This window comes from Lodderomyces elongisporus, chromosome 6 (genome assembly GCF_030384665.1).
Source record: "Lodderomyces elongisporus chromosome 6, complete sequence".
Classification (NCBI taxonomy): Eukaryota; Fungi; Ascomycota; class Pichiomycetes; order Serinales; family Debaryomycetaceae; genus Lodderomyces; species Lodderomyces elongisporus.
The window spans coordinates 785,899-798,910 of NC_083678.1; the positions used below are offsets into that span (position 1 = coordinate 785,899).

Sequence of the window (13,012 nt, forward strand, 5' to 3'; positions counted from 1 at the left end):
TAATTTCTATAATTTCTATAATTTCTATAATTTCTATAATTTCTATAATTTCTATAATTTCTATGATTTCTATAATTTCTATAATTTCTATAATTTCTATGATTTCTATGATTTCTATGACTTCTATGATTTCTATGATTTCTATGATTTCTATGATTTCTATGATTTCTATGATTTCTATGATTTCTATGATTTCTATGATTTCTATGATTTCTATGATTTCTATGATTTCTATGATTTCTATGATTTCTATGATTTCTATGATTTCTATGATTTCTATGATGAATATTAATAGTAGTGGTGGTGGGAGCAGTAGTAGTAGTGGTAGTAAAGCTATTCCACCACGAGCAAACAATGATTATTATGTAGCAAAATTAATCCCCGAGAGCTGATTCCACAAGCATTTCTTCTGCACCATCTGAAACAACTTGCACGGTGACTTATACAACTCAACCTGTGATTCTATGATCCCGCTGTGCCTTGTTGATACCCCTAGTGCATATGCGTCCTCCACATTTTTCGTCCCCCGTACAAGATCATACGACAAAGGCGCCATTTTGTCGCAGGATCTGCCAAGTTCAGAATAAATGTGTGAGTCGGCAGCTACACTAGTGCAATGTTGTGGTAGGCTATGGGAAACGGTAGCAGAGGTCGGTGGGCTCCCCTGCTTTGGGATCATGGTTGGGTTTGTGATATAGTCATCCGTGAAGCAGCAACAGAGGTAACATCAGAAATAGCTTTAGGAACAGCATCAGGATCAATAAGATGAATAGCATCTGGAATAGCATCAGGATCAAGGTGTCTTTTAACTTCGGTCTTAATCCCTTTTTTTTTCGTGTTTTTTTTTTTCTTTTTTTTCGTTTTTTTCGTTTTTTTGGTTTTTTTAGTTTTTCTGGTTTTTTTAGTTTTTTATTTTTAGCATTAATTAAGCTTTGTCCAAGTTCTGCAATTCGCAGAGCCTTGGATAGATTCAAAAAGAGTTTAAAAACCTTTTTGAAACTCGCTTTAATGCTATTTAGGAAGCAAGTGAGGCTGATACTTAGGGGTGGTGTCGTGATTTCAAAGTTTTCTGGATGTAGTTCCCCCTCTATAACCTCAATGTGTTGATCTAAACTTTCTAGCAACCATGAAGCATACTCTTCAGGTGTTCTGGCCTTTGCTTTGCCAAACCTGAAGAGAGTCTTAATCCTGCCCTCTCCCTTATAAATTCGGTGGTGGGCGTCAAACCAAACTTGGATTTTTGGTCGAATTTTCTCATTAAAGACAATTCCTATAACAAGCTTGTAGTTTGTTTTCTTTTGAGCTACAAGATGTTTTGTTTGTTGTGAAAGCTTTAAGAGTAGATTCTCCCTCTCCTCGGCAAGCATTGGAATCCCGATAGTGCCCATTATACTATCTTGATCAATACAGTATATGTGTTGCCACGACGTGCGGGAACAATGCGCAGTAGACAAAGCTTCATTGGTATAGCAAGTGTTTCGTGTAGAAATGAAATCACTTATGTAGTTAGCATCATTGGTGTTGTTGGTGTTGTTGGTGTTGGTGTTGTTGTTGTTGTTGTTGTTGGTGTTGTTGTTGGTGTTGTTGGTGTTGTTGGTGTTGTTGGTGTTGTTGGTGTTGTTGGTGTTGTTGGTGTTGTTGTTGTTGGTGTTGTTGGTGTTGTTGGTGTTGTTGGTGTTGTTGGTGTTGTTGGTGTTGTTGGTGTTGTTGGTGTTGTTGGTGTTGTTGGTGTTGTTGGTGTTGTTGGTGTTGTTGGTGTTGTTGGTGTTGTTGGTGTTGTTGGTGTTGTTGGTGTTGTTGGTCTTGTTAGCGTTGTTAGCGTTGTTAGCGTCGTTGGTGTTGTTTGTGTAATTGGTGTTGTTTGTGTAACTAGTGTTGTTTGTGTAATTAGCGCTGTTTGTGTAGTTAGCGCTGTTTGTGTCTTGTTCCGAAGGGTACTCCCTATCAGCCTTGTTGTCAAGAACAGGGCTTATAGTATAGTACCTGTCCTCATCATAGACCTTCATACTAAAAAGATGAAGATATGGAGGCAAAACTAAATCTTCTTCCCAGAGAGTAGTTGAATTTGCAACTTCACTTTCAATTTCTTCAAAGTGTTCCTTTGAAACTCTGTAGATGAGATACTTTTTATCAGCAGATGTAAATGCAGACTCACCAATTCTAACCACAGAATGTTGCTTCGAAACAAACGATTGTATAAAATCGGTGTCGTTTACTTGCTGCAACCATTTCATCCATTGGAACATCTTTGGGTTGAACGATTTGAATTTTGTCCTCAACCCCTGGAACAGCAAGGACACTTTGAAAACATCACCTCTTTTGCACGGTCTTTTCTCACCGGCAATTGTGGAGCGTCTAACACCTTCAGCAATGAGAAACCTTTCGGCCTCTTCTGGAATTATAGATTCTTGGACAGGCAGTTGAGATCCAAGTTTTTTGGAAAAGTAAAAAGGTTTGGAATCCTTTGCAAAGACGTTTTGAAAACATTTATTAAAAAAGGGCATTGTTAATTTTTAAATTGTAGTCTTACTAAATTATTGATTGTAAAATCTGGTTAATGTTGTCGAGTAAGGCTTGGTTGTGTGTTTAATTGTGGTAAAAGAAAGAAGAAGAAGAAGAAGAAGAAAAGGGTAAAAGAAGGTTTGAGGTCACAAGGGTTTTGTTTGTGGATATTTATACTTCACCAGGTAGCCCTCCAGTCACGCCTTGTGGTTGGGGATTAACAAGTAAATTGTGTTATGCCATATACATTGTGGTTGCAAAACCCGCGAGGAAGTGAGGGGAACAGAACGGCGAGGAAATCCCTTCTGGTAGCTCAGCAGTGTGTGTGCAATTGTATGTGCTACCAAATGCATCGTAACAAAAAACCAAATGGGTGCTGCAAAACGGGGTGCTGCCAATAGCGTGTGGCTGTAGCAGAAAGTGGACAACCAGAGTGGATGAATTATGTATTTGGATGCAAGATAGCTCAACATTACCCACAGCCTTATACATCCTGCAATGCATCCTATCTCTACGAACAATTCTCGATTCTTTGCAAGTTTGACGGCAATCCGTCGAGAATTGTTTGTGCGTGTTGATTATTCCCCTGAGTTTGGTGCGAATTTACGGGAAAAGTCTTTTCTGCTGAAGTTTGAGGACAATTGTGGGCTCAGCTGCCCACTGTAGTGGCTTTTGTAAAGTTTTTTGTAAAGTACACACGCACCCACGCGCGTCCATCTTACGTGTATCTTAGGTTGACTCGTTTAAAGCAGCTCACGTGCGCGCACACATACACATACTCCAGTCCGAGATACTCTAGTTTGCAATGACAGCGATTGCGCGAAATATACAGAACGTTCAATTTGAGAAGAACAACAACAACTAGGTCGTAAATTTTAGTGTTTACTTTCGTTTGTAGGCTGAGTGCGAAATAGAAGAATGGTTCAATTACAAATAGCAGAGTGTATACATAAACAGAAAGGTGTGTTAATATTAGAAAAAAAAGTGCATATATTAGTAGCAAAACTCACTGAGTCCCTCACCATGATGTGTTCCTGAAAACGAGTGAAAGCTGTATATATTGAACGAGTGTAGATGCAGGTGCAATGGGAGATACCAAAAGTGTGTGCGTGCCAGTGACGGATAAGATAAGTAGTAGCAGGGCCCTTTGTGGTGTATGAACACGGGCACACTTTTTGGTGAGCTCTCCTTCTTGGGGATCATGGCTGGGTTTGTGATATAGTTGGCCATCGAGCAGCAGCAGCAATATTAGGAACAGCAATAGCAGGAACAGCATCAGCAACACCACCAGAAATAACACCGGTTAAATTTTTGACAACTTTGAAGCGCATGCTTTGAGTTTGGTCGACACTGGATAGCACACACTATGCCAAATATGATTTCTACGATTTCTATTATTTCTATGATTTCTATAATTTCTATAATTTCTATAATTTCTATAATTTCTATAATTTCTATAATTTCTATAATTTCTATAATTTCTATAATTTCTATGATTTCTATAATTTCTATAATTTCTATAATTTCTATGATTTCTATGATTTCTATGATTTCTATGACTTCTATGATTTCTATGATTTCTATGATTTCTATGATTTCTATGATTTCTATGATTTCTATGATTTCTATGATTTCTATGATTTCTATGATTTCTATGATTTCTATGATTTCTATGATTTCTATGATTTCTATGATGAATATTAATAGTAGTGGTGGTGGGAGCAGTAGTAGTAGTGGTAGTAAAGCTATTCCACCACGAGCAAACAATGATTATTATGTAGCAAAATTAATCCCCGAGAGCTGATTCCACAAGCATTTCTTCTGCACCATCTGAAACAACTTGCACGGTGACTTATACAACTCAACCTGTGATTCTATGATCCCGCTGTGCCTTGTTGATACCCCTAGTGCATATGCGTCCTCCACATTTTTCGTCCCCCGTACAAGATCATACGACAAAGGCGCCATTTTGTCGCAGGATCTGCCAAGTTCAGAATAAATGTGTGAGTCGGCAGCTACACTAGTGCAATGTTGTGGTAGGCTATGGGAAACGGTAGCAGAGGTCGGTGGGCTCCCCTGCTTTGGGATCATGGTTGGGTTTGTGATATAGTCATCCGTGAAGCAGCAACAGAGGTAACATCAGAAATAGCTTTAGGAACAGCATCAGGATCAATAAGATGAATAGCATCTGGAATAGCATCAGGATCAAGGTGTCTTTTAACTTCGGTCTTAATCCCTTTTTTTTTCGTGTTTTTTTTTTTCTTTTTTTTCGTTTTTTTCGTTTTTTTGGTTTTTTTAGTTTTTCTGGTTTTTTTAGTTTTTTATTTTTAGCATTAATTAAGCTTTGTCCAAGTTCTGCAATTCGCAGAGCCTTGGATAGATTCAAAAAGAGTTTAAAAACCTTTTTGAAACTCGCTTTAATGCTATTTAGGAAGCAAGTGAGGCTGATACTTAGGGGTGGTGTCGTGATTTCAAAGTTTTCTGGATGTAGTTCCCCCTCTATAACCTCAATGTGTTGATCTAAACTTTCTAGCAACCATGAAGCATACTCTTCAGGTGTTCTGGCCTTTGCTTTGCCAAACCTGAAGAGAGTCTTAATCCTGCCCTCTCCCTTATAAATTCGGTGGTGGGCGTCAAACCAAACTTGGATTTTTGGTCGAATTTTCTCATTAAAGACAATTCCTATAACAAGCTTGTAGTTTGTTCTCTTTTGAGCTACAAGATGTTTTGTTTGTTGTGAAAGCTTTAAGAGTAGATTCTCCCTCTCCTCGGCAAGCATTGGAATCCCGATAGTGCCCATTATACTATCTTGGTCAATACAGTATATGTGTTGCCACGACGTGCGGGAACAATGCGCAGTAGACAAAGCTTCATTGGTATAGCAAGTGTTTCGTGTAGAAATGAAATCACTTATGTAGTTAGCATCATTGGTGTTGTTGGTGTTGTTGGTGTTGGTGTTGTTGGTGTTGTTGGTGTTGGTGTTGTTGTTGTTGTTGTTGTTGGTGTTGTTGTTGGTGTTGTTGGTGTTGTTGGTGTTGTTGGTGTTGTTGGTGTTGTTGGTGTTGTTGGTGTTGTTGTTGTTGGTGTTGTTGGTGTTGTTGGTGTTGTTGGTGTTGTTGGTGTTGTTGGTGTTGTTGGTGTTGTTGGTGTTGTTGGTGTTGTTGGTGTTGTTGGTGTTGTTGGTGTTGTTGGTGTTGTTGGTGTTGTTGGTGTTGTTGGTGTTGTTGTTGTTGGTGTTGTTGGTGTTGTTGGTGTTGTTGGTGTTGTTGGTGTTGTTGGTGTTGTTGGTGTTGTTGGTGTTGTTGGTGTTGTTGGTGTTGTTGGTGTTGTTGGTGTTGTTGGTGTTGTTGGTGTTGTTGGTGTTGTTGGTGTTGTTGGTGTTGTTGGTGTTGTTGGTGTTGTTGGTGTTGTTGGTCTTGTTAGCGTTGTTAGCGTTGTTAGCGTCGTTGGTGTTGTTTGTGTAATTGGTGTTGTTTGTGTAACTAGTGTTGTTTGTGTAATTAGCGCTGTTTGTGTAGTTAGCGCTGTTTGTGTCTTGTTCCGAAGGGTACTCCCTATCAGCCTTGTTGTCAAGAACAGGGCTTATAGTATAGTACCTGTCCTCATCATAGACCTTCATACTAAAAAGATGAAGATATGGAGGCAAAACTAAATCTTCTTCCCAGAGAGTAGTTGAATTTGCAACTTCACTTTCAATTTCTTCAAAGTGTTCCTTTGAAACTCTGTAGATGAGATACTTTTTATCAGCAGATGTAAATGCAGACTCACCAATTCTAACCACAGAATGTTGCTTCGAAACAAACGATTGTATAAAATCGGTGTCGTTTACTTGCTGCAACCATTTCATCCATTGGAACATCTTTGGGTTGAACGATTTGAATTTTGTCCTCAACCCCTGGAACAGCAAGGACACTTTGAAAACATCACCTCTTTTGCACGGTCTTTTCTCACCGGCAATTGTGGAGCGTCTAACACCTTCAGCAATGAGAAACCTTTCGGCCTCTTCTGGAATTATAGATTCTTGGACAGGCAGTTGAGATCCAAGTTTTTTGGAAAAGTAAAAAGGTTTGGAATCCTTTGCAAAGACGTTTTGAAAACATTTATTAAAAAAGGGCATTGTTAATTTTTAAATTGTAGTCTTACTAAATTATTGATTGTAAAATCTGGTTAATGTTGTCGAGTAAGGCTTGGTTGTGTGTTTAATTGTGGTAAAAGAAAGAAGAAGAAGAAGAAGAAGAAAAGGGTAAAAGAAGGTTTGAGGTCACAAGGGTTTTGTTTGTGGATATTTATACTTCACCAGGTAGCCCTCCAGTCACGCCTTGTGGTTGGGGATTAACAAGTAAATTGTGTTATGCCATATACATTGTGGTTGCAAAACCCGCGAGGAAGTGAGGGGAACAGAACGGCGAGGAAATCCCTTCTGGTAGCTCAGCAGTGTGTGTGCAATTGTATGTGCTACCAAATGCATCGTAACAAAAAACCAAATGGGTGCTGCAAAACGGGGTGCTGCCAATAGCGTGTGGCTGTAGCAGAAAGTGGACAACCAGAGTGGATGAATTATGTATTTGGATGCAAGATAGCTCAACATTACCCACAGCCTTATACATCCTGCAATGCATCCTATCTCTACGAACAATTCTCGATTCTTTGCAAGTTTGACGGCAATCCGTCGAGAATTGTTTGTGCGTGTTGATTATTCCCCTGAGTTTGGTGCGAATTTACGGGAAAAGTCTTTTCTGCTGAAGTTTGAGGACAATTGTGGGCTCAGCTGCCCACTGTAGTGGCTTTTGTAAAGTTTTTTGTAAAGTACACACGCACCCACGCGCGTCCATCTTACGTGTATCTTAGGTTGACTCGTTTAAAGCAGCTCACGTGCGCGCACACATACACATACTCCAGTCCGAGATACTCTAGTTTGCAATGACAGCGATTGCGCGAAATATACAGAACGTTCAATTTGAGAAGAACAACAACAACTAGGTCGTAAATTTTAGTGTTTACTTTCGTTTGTAGGCTGAGTGCGAAATAGAAGAATGGTTCAATTACAAATAGCAGAGTGTATACATAAACAGAAAGGTGTGTTAATATTAGAAAAAAAAGTGCATATATTAGTAGCAAAACTCACTGAGTCCCTCACCATGATGTGTTCCTGAAAACGAGTGAAAGCTGTATATATTGAACGAGTGTAGATGCAGGTGCAATGGGAGATACCAAAAGTGTGTGCGTGCCAGTGACGGATAAGATAAGTAGTAGCAGGGCCCTTTGTGGTGTATGAACACGGGCACACTTTTTGGTGAGCTCTCCTTCTTGGGGATCATGGCTGGGTTTGTGATATAGTTGGCCATCGAGCAGCAGCAGCAATATTAGGAACAGCAATAGCAGGAACAGCATCAGCAACACCACCAGAAATAACACCGGTTAAATTTTTGACAACTTTGAAGCGCATGCTTTGAGTTTGGTCGACACTGGATAGCACACACTATGCCAAATATGATTTCTACGATTTCTATTATTTCTATGATTTCTATAATTTCTATAATTTCTATAATTTCTATAATTTCTATAATTTCTATAATTTCTATAATTTCTATAATTTCTATAATTTCTATGATTTCTATAATTTCTATAATTTCTATAATTTCTATGATTTCTATGATTTCTATGACTTCTATGATTTCTATGATTTCTATGATTTCTATGATTTCTATGATTTCTATGATTTCTATGATTTCTATGATTTCTATGATTTCTATGATTTCTATGATTTCTATGATTTCTATGATTTCTATGATTTCTATGATTTCTATGATTTCTATGATTTCTATGATTTCTATGATTTCTATGATGAATATTAATAGTAGTGGTGGTGGGAGCAGTAGTAGTAGTGGTAGTAAAGCTATTCCACCACGAGCAAACAATGATTATTATGTAGCAAAATTAATCCCCGAGAGCTGATTCCACAAGCATTTCTTCTGCACCATCTGAAACAACTTGCACGGTGACTTATACAACTCAACCTGTGATTCTATGATCCCGCTGTGCCTTGTTGATACCCCTAGTGCATATGCGTCCTCCACATTTTTCGTCCCCCGTACAAGATCATACGACAAAGGCGCCATTTTGTCGCAGGATCTGCCAAGTTCAGAATAAATGTGTGAGTCGGCAGCTACACTAGTGCAATGTTGTGGTAGGCTATGGGAAACGGTAGCAGAGGTCGGTGGGCTCCCCTGCTTTGGGATCATGGTTGGGTTTGTGATATAGTCATCCGTGAAGCAGCAACAGAGGTAACATCAGAAATAGCTTTAGGAACAGCATCAGGATCAATAAGATGAATAGCATCTGGAATAGCATCAGGATCAAGGTGTCTTTTAACTTCGGTCTTAATCCCTTTTTTTTTCGTGTTTTTTTTTTTCTTTTTTTTCGTTTTTTTCGTTTTTTTGGTTTTTTTAGTTTTTCTGGTTTTTTTAGTTTTTTATTTTTAGCATTAATTAAGCTTTGTCCAAGTTCTGCAATTCGCAGAGCCTTGGATAGATTCAAAAAGAGTTTAAAAACCTTTTTGAAACTCGCTTTAATGCTATTTAGGAAGCAAGTGAGGCTGATACTTAGGGGTGGTGTCGTGATTTCAAAGTTTTCTGGATGTAGTTCCCCCTCTATAACCTCAATGTGTTGATCTAAACTTTCTAGCAACCATGAAGCATACTCTTCAGGTGTTCTGGCCTTTGCTTTGCCAAACCTGAAGAGAGTCTTAATCCTGCCCTCTCCCTTATAAATTCGGTGGTGGGCGTCAAACCAAACTTGGATTTTTGGTCGAATTTTCTCATTAAAGACAATTCCTATAACAAGCTTGTAGTTTGTTTTCTTTTGAGCTACAAGATGTTTTGTTTGTTGTGAAAGCTTTAAGAGTAGATTCTCCCTCTCCTCGGCAAGCATTGGAATCCCGATAGTGCCCATTATACTATCTTGATCAATACAGTATATGTGTTGCCACGACGTGCGGGAACAATGCGCAGTAGACAAAGCTTCATTGGTATAGCAAGTGTTTCGTGTAGAAATGAAATCACTTATGTAGTTAGCATCATTGGTGTTGTTGGTGTTGTTGGTGTTGGTGTTGTTGTTGTTGTTGTTGTTGGTGTTGTTGTTGGTGTTGTTGGTGTTGTTGGTGTTGTTGGTGTTGTTGGTGTTGTTGGTGTTGTTGGTGTTGTTGGTGTTGTTGTTGTTGGTGTTGTTGGTGTTGTTGGTGTTGTTGGTGTTGTTGGTGTTGTTGGTGTTGTTGGTGTTGTTGGTGTTGTTGGTGTTGTTGGTGTTGTTGGTGTTGTTGGTGTTGTTGGTGTTGTTGGTGTTGTTGGTGTTGTTGGTGTTGTTGGTGTTGTTGGTCTTGTTAGCGTTGTTAGCGTTGTTAGCGTCGTTGGTGTTGTTTGTGTAATTGGTGTTGTTTGTGTAACTAGTGTTGTTTGTGTAATTAGCGCTGTTTGTGTAGTTAGCGCTGTTTGTGTCTTGTTCCGAAGGGTACTCCCTATCAGCCTTGTTGTCAAGAACAGGGCTTATAGTATAGTACCTGTCCTCATCATAGACCTTCATACTAAAAAGATGAAGATATGGAGGCAAAACTAAATCTTCTTCCCAGAGAGTAGTTGAATTTGCAACTTCACTTTCAATTTCTTCAAAGTGTTCCTTTGAAACTCTGTAGATGAGATACTTTTTATCAGCAGATGTAAATGCAGACTCACCAATTCTAACCACAGAATGTTGCTTCGAAACAAACGATTGTATAAAATCGGTGTCGTTTACTTGCTGCAACCATTTCATCCATTGGAACATCTTTGGGTTGAACGATTTGAATTTTGTCCTCAACCCCTGGAACAGCAAGGACACTTTGAAAACATCACCTCTTTTGCACGGTCTTTTCTCACCGGCAATTGTGGAGCGTCTAACACCTTCAGCAATGAGAAACCTTTCGGCCTCTTCTGGAATTATAGATTCTTGGACAGGCAGTTGAGATCCAAGTTTTTTGGAAAAGTAAAAAGGTTTGGAATCCTTTGCAAAGACGTTTTGAAAACATTTATTAAAAAAGGGCATTGTTAATTTTTAAATTGTAGTCTTACTAAATTATTGATTGTAAAATCTGGTTAATGTTGTCGAGTAAGGCTTGGTTGTGTGTTTAATTGTGGTAAAAGAAAGAAGAAGAAGAAGAAGAAGAAAAGGGTAAAAGAAGGTTTGAGGTCACAAGGGTTTTGTTTGTGGATATTTATACTTCACCAGGTAGCCCTCCAGTCACGCCTTGTGGTTGGGGATTAACAAGTAAATTGTGTTATGCCATATACATTGTGGTTGCAAAACCCGCGAGGAAGTGAGGGGAACAGAACGGCGAGGAAATCCCTTCTGGTAGCTCAGCAGTGTGTGTGCAATTGTATGTGCTACCAAATGCATCGTAACAAAAAACCAAATGGGTGCTGCAAAACGGGGTGCTGCCAATAGCGTGTGGCTGTAGCAGAAAGTGGACAACCAGAGTGGATGAATTATGTATTTGGATGCAAGATAGCTCAACATTACCCACAGCCTTATACATCCTGCAATGCATCCTATCTCTACGAACAATTCTCGATTCTTTGCAAGTTTGACGGCAATCCGTCGAGAATTGTTTGTGCGTGTTGATTATTCCCCTGAGTTTGGTGCGAATTTACGGGAAAAGTCTTTTCTGCTGAAGTTTGAGGACAATTGTGGGCTCAGCTGCCCACTGTAGTGGCTTTTGTAAAGTTTTTTGTAAAGTACACACGCACCCACGCGCGTCCATCTTACGTGTATCTTAGGTTGACTCGTTTAAAGCAGCTCACGTGCGCGCACACATACACATACTCCAGTCCGAGATACTCTAGTTTGCAATGACAGCGATTGCGCGAAATATACAGAACGTTCAATTTGAGAAGAACAACAACAACTAGGTCGTAAATTTTAGTGTTTACTTTCGTTTGTAGGCTGAGTGCGAAATAGAAGAATGGTTCAATTACAAATAGCAGAGTGTATACATAAACAGAAAGGTGTGTTAATATTAGAAAAAAAAGTGCATATATTAGTAGCAAAACTCACTGAGTCCCTCACCATGATGTGTTCCTGAAAACGAGTGAAAGCTGTATATATTGAACGAGTGTAGATGCAGGTGCAATGGGAGATACCAAAAGTGTGTGCGTGCCAGTGACGGATAAGATAAGTAGTAGCAGGGCCCTTTGTGGTGTATGAACACGGGCACACTTTTTGGTGAGCTCTCCTTCTTGGGGATCATGGCTGGGTTTGTGATATAGTTGGCCATCGAGCAGCAGCAGCAATATTAGGAACAGCAATAGCAGGAACAGCATCAGCAACACCACCAGAAATAACACCGGTTAAATTTTTGACAACTTTGAAGCGCATGCTTTGAGTTTGGTCGACACTGGATAGCACACACTATGCCAAATATGATTTCTACGATTTCTATTATTTCTATGATTTCTATAATTTCTATAATTTCTATAATTTCTATAATTTCTATAATTTCTATAATTTCTATAATTTCTATAATTTCTATAATTTCTATAATTTCTATGATTTCTATAATTTCTATAATTTCTATAATTTCTATGATTTCTATGATTTCTATGACTTCTATGATTTCTATGATTTCTATGATTTCTATGATTTCTATGATTTCTATGATTTCTATGATTTCTATGATTTCTATGATTTCTATGATTTCTATGATTTCTATGATTTCTATGATTTCTATGATTTCTATGATTTCTATGATGAATATTAATAGTAGTGGTGGTGGGAGCAGTAGTAGTAGTGGTAGTAAAGCTATTCCACCACGAGCAAACAATGATTATTATGTAGCAAAATTAATCCCCGAGAGCTGATTCCACAAGCATTTCTTCTGCACCATCTGAAACAACTTGCACGGTGACTTATACAACTCAACCTGTGATTCTATGATCCCGCTGTGCCTTGTTGATACCCCTAGTGCATATGCGTCCTCCACATTTTTCGTCCCCCGTACAAGATCATACGACAAAGGCGCCATTTTGTCGCAGGATCTGCCAAGTTCAGAATAAATGTGTGAGTCGGCAGCTACACTAGTGCAATGTTGTGGTAGGCTATGGGAAACGGTAGCAGAGGTCGGTGGGCTCCCCTGCTTTGGGATCATGGTTGGGTTTGTGATATAGTCATCCGTGAAGCAGCAACAGAGGTAACATCAGAAATAGCTTTAGGAACAGCATCAGGATCAATAAGATGAATAGCATCTGGAATAGCATCAGGATCAAGGTGTCTTTTAACTTCGGTCTTAATCCCTTTTTTTTTCGTGTTTTTTTTTTTCTTTTTTTTCGTTTTTTTCGTTTTTTTGGTTTTTTTAGTTTTTCTGGTTTTTTTAGTTTTTTATTTTTAGCATTAATTAAGCTTTGTCCAAGTTCTGCAATTCGCAGAGCCTTGGATAGATTCAAAAAGAGTTTAAAAACCTTTTTGAAACTCGCTTTAATGCTAT

General features: G+C 38.8%; 5 protein-coding genes across 5 annotated transcripts; 1 reads left to right on the forward strand and 4 right to left on the reverse strand. All coding sequences in view use genetic code 12, as the record gives it.

Annotated features, from left to right (window-relative positions):
• Positions 1 to 1,117: 1,117 nt before the first annotated feature.
• Positions 1,118 to 2,504, reverse strand: PVL30_004771 (uncharacterized protein; the record flags this gene model as incomplete). Its single annotated transcript, XM_061119608.1, has 2 exons — positions 1,118 to 1,270; positions 1,308 to 2,504. 2 exons carry the CDS (start codon positions 2,502 to 2,504, stop codon positions 1,118 to 1,120), a joined length of 1,350 nt encoding a protein of 449 aa, XP_060975591.1.
• A 2,527-nt stretch (positions 2,505 to 5,031) lies between these two features.
• On the reverse strand, positions 5,032 to 5,302 carry PVL30_004772 (uncharacterized protein; the record flags this gene model as incomplete). Its single annotated transcript, XM_061119609.1, has 2 exons — positions 5,032 to 5,184; positions 5,222 to 5,302. 2 exons carry the CDS (start codon positions 5,300 to 5,302, stop codon positions 5,032 to 5,034), a joined length of 234 nt encoding a protein of 77 aa, XP_060975592.1.
• Positions 5,303 to 5,426: 124 nt separating this feature from the next.
• On the reverse strand, positions 5,427 to 6,619 carry PVL30_004773 (uncharacterized protein; the record flags this gene model as incomplete). Its single annotated transcript, XM_061119610.1, has 2 exons — positions 5,427 to 5,917; positions 6,124 to 6,619. 2 exons carry the CDS (start codon positions 6,617 to 6,619, stop codon positions 5,427 to 5,429), a joined length of 987 nt encoding a protein of 328 aa, XP_060975593.1.
• Positions 6,620 to 7,818: 1,199 nt separating this feature from the next.
• PVL30_004774 (uncharacterized protein) lies at positions 7,819 to 8,357 on the forward strand (the record flags this gene model as incomplete). The annotated part of the gene is made up of 2 exons (XM_001524873.2): positions 7,819 to 7,826; positions 7,976 to 8,357. The coding sequence occupies 2 exons, from the start codon at positions 7,819 to 7,821 to the stop codon at positions 8,355 to 8,357; spliced, it is 390 nt and encodes a 129-aa protein (XP_001524923.2).
• Positions 8,358 to 9,182: 825 nt separating this feature from the next.
• Positions 9,183 to 10,578, reverse strand: PVL30_004775 (uncharacterized protein; the record flags this gene model as incomplete). Its single annotated transcript, XM_061119611.1, has 2 exons — positions 9,183 to 9,335; positions 9,373 to 10,578. 2 exons carry the CDS (start codon positions 10,576 to 10,578, stop codon positions 9,183 to 9,185), a joined length of 1,359 nt encoding a protein of 452 aa, XP_060975594.1.
• Between the last annotated feature and the right edge of the window lie 2,434 nt (positions 10,579 to 13,012).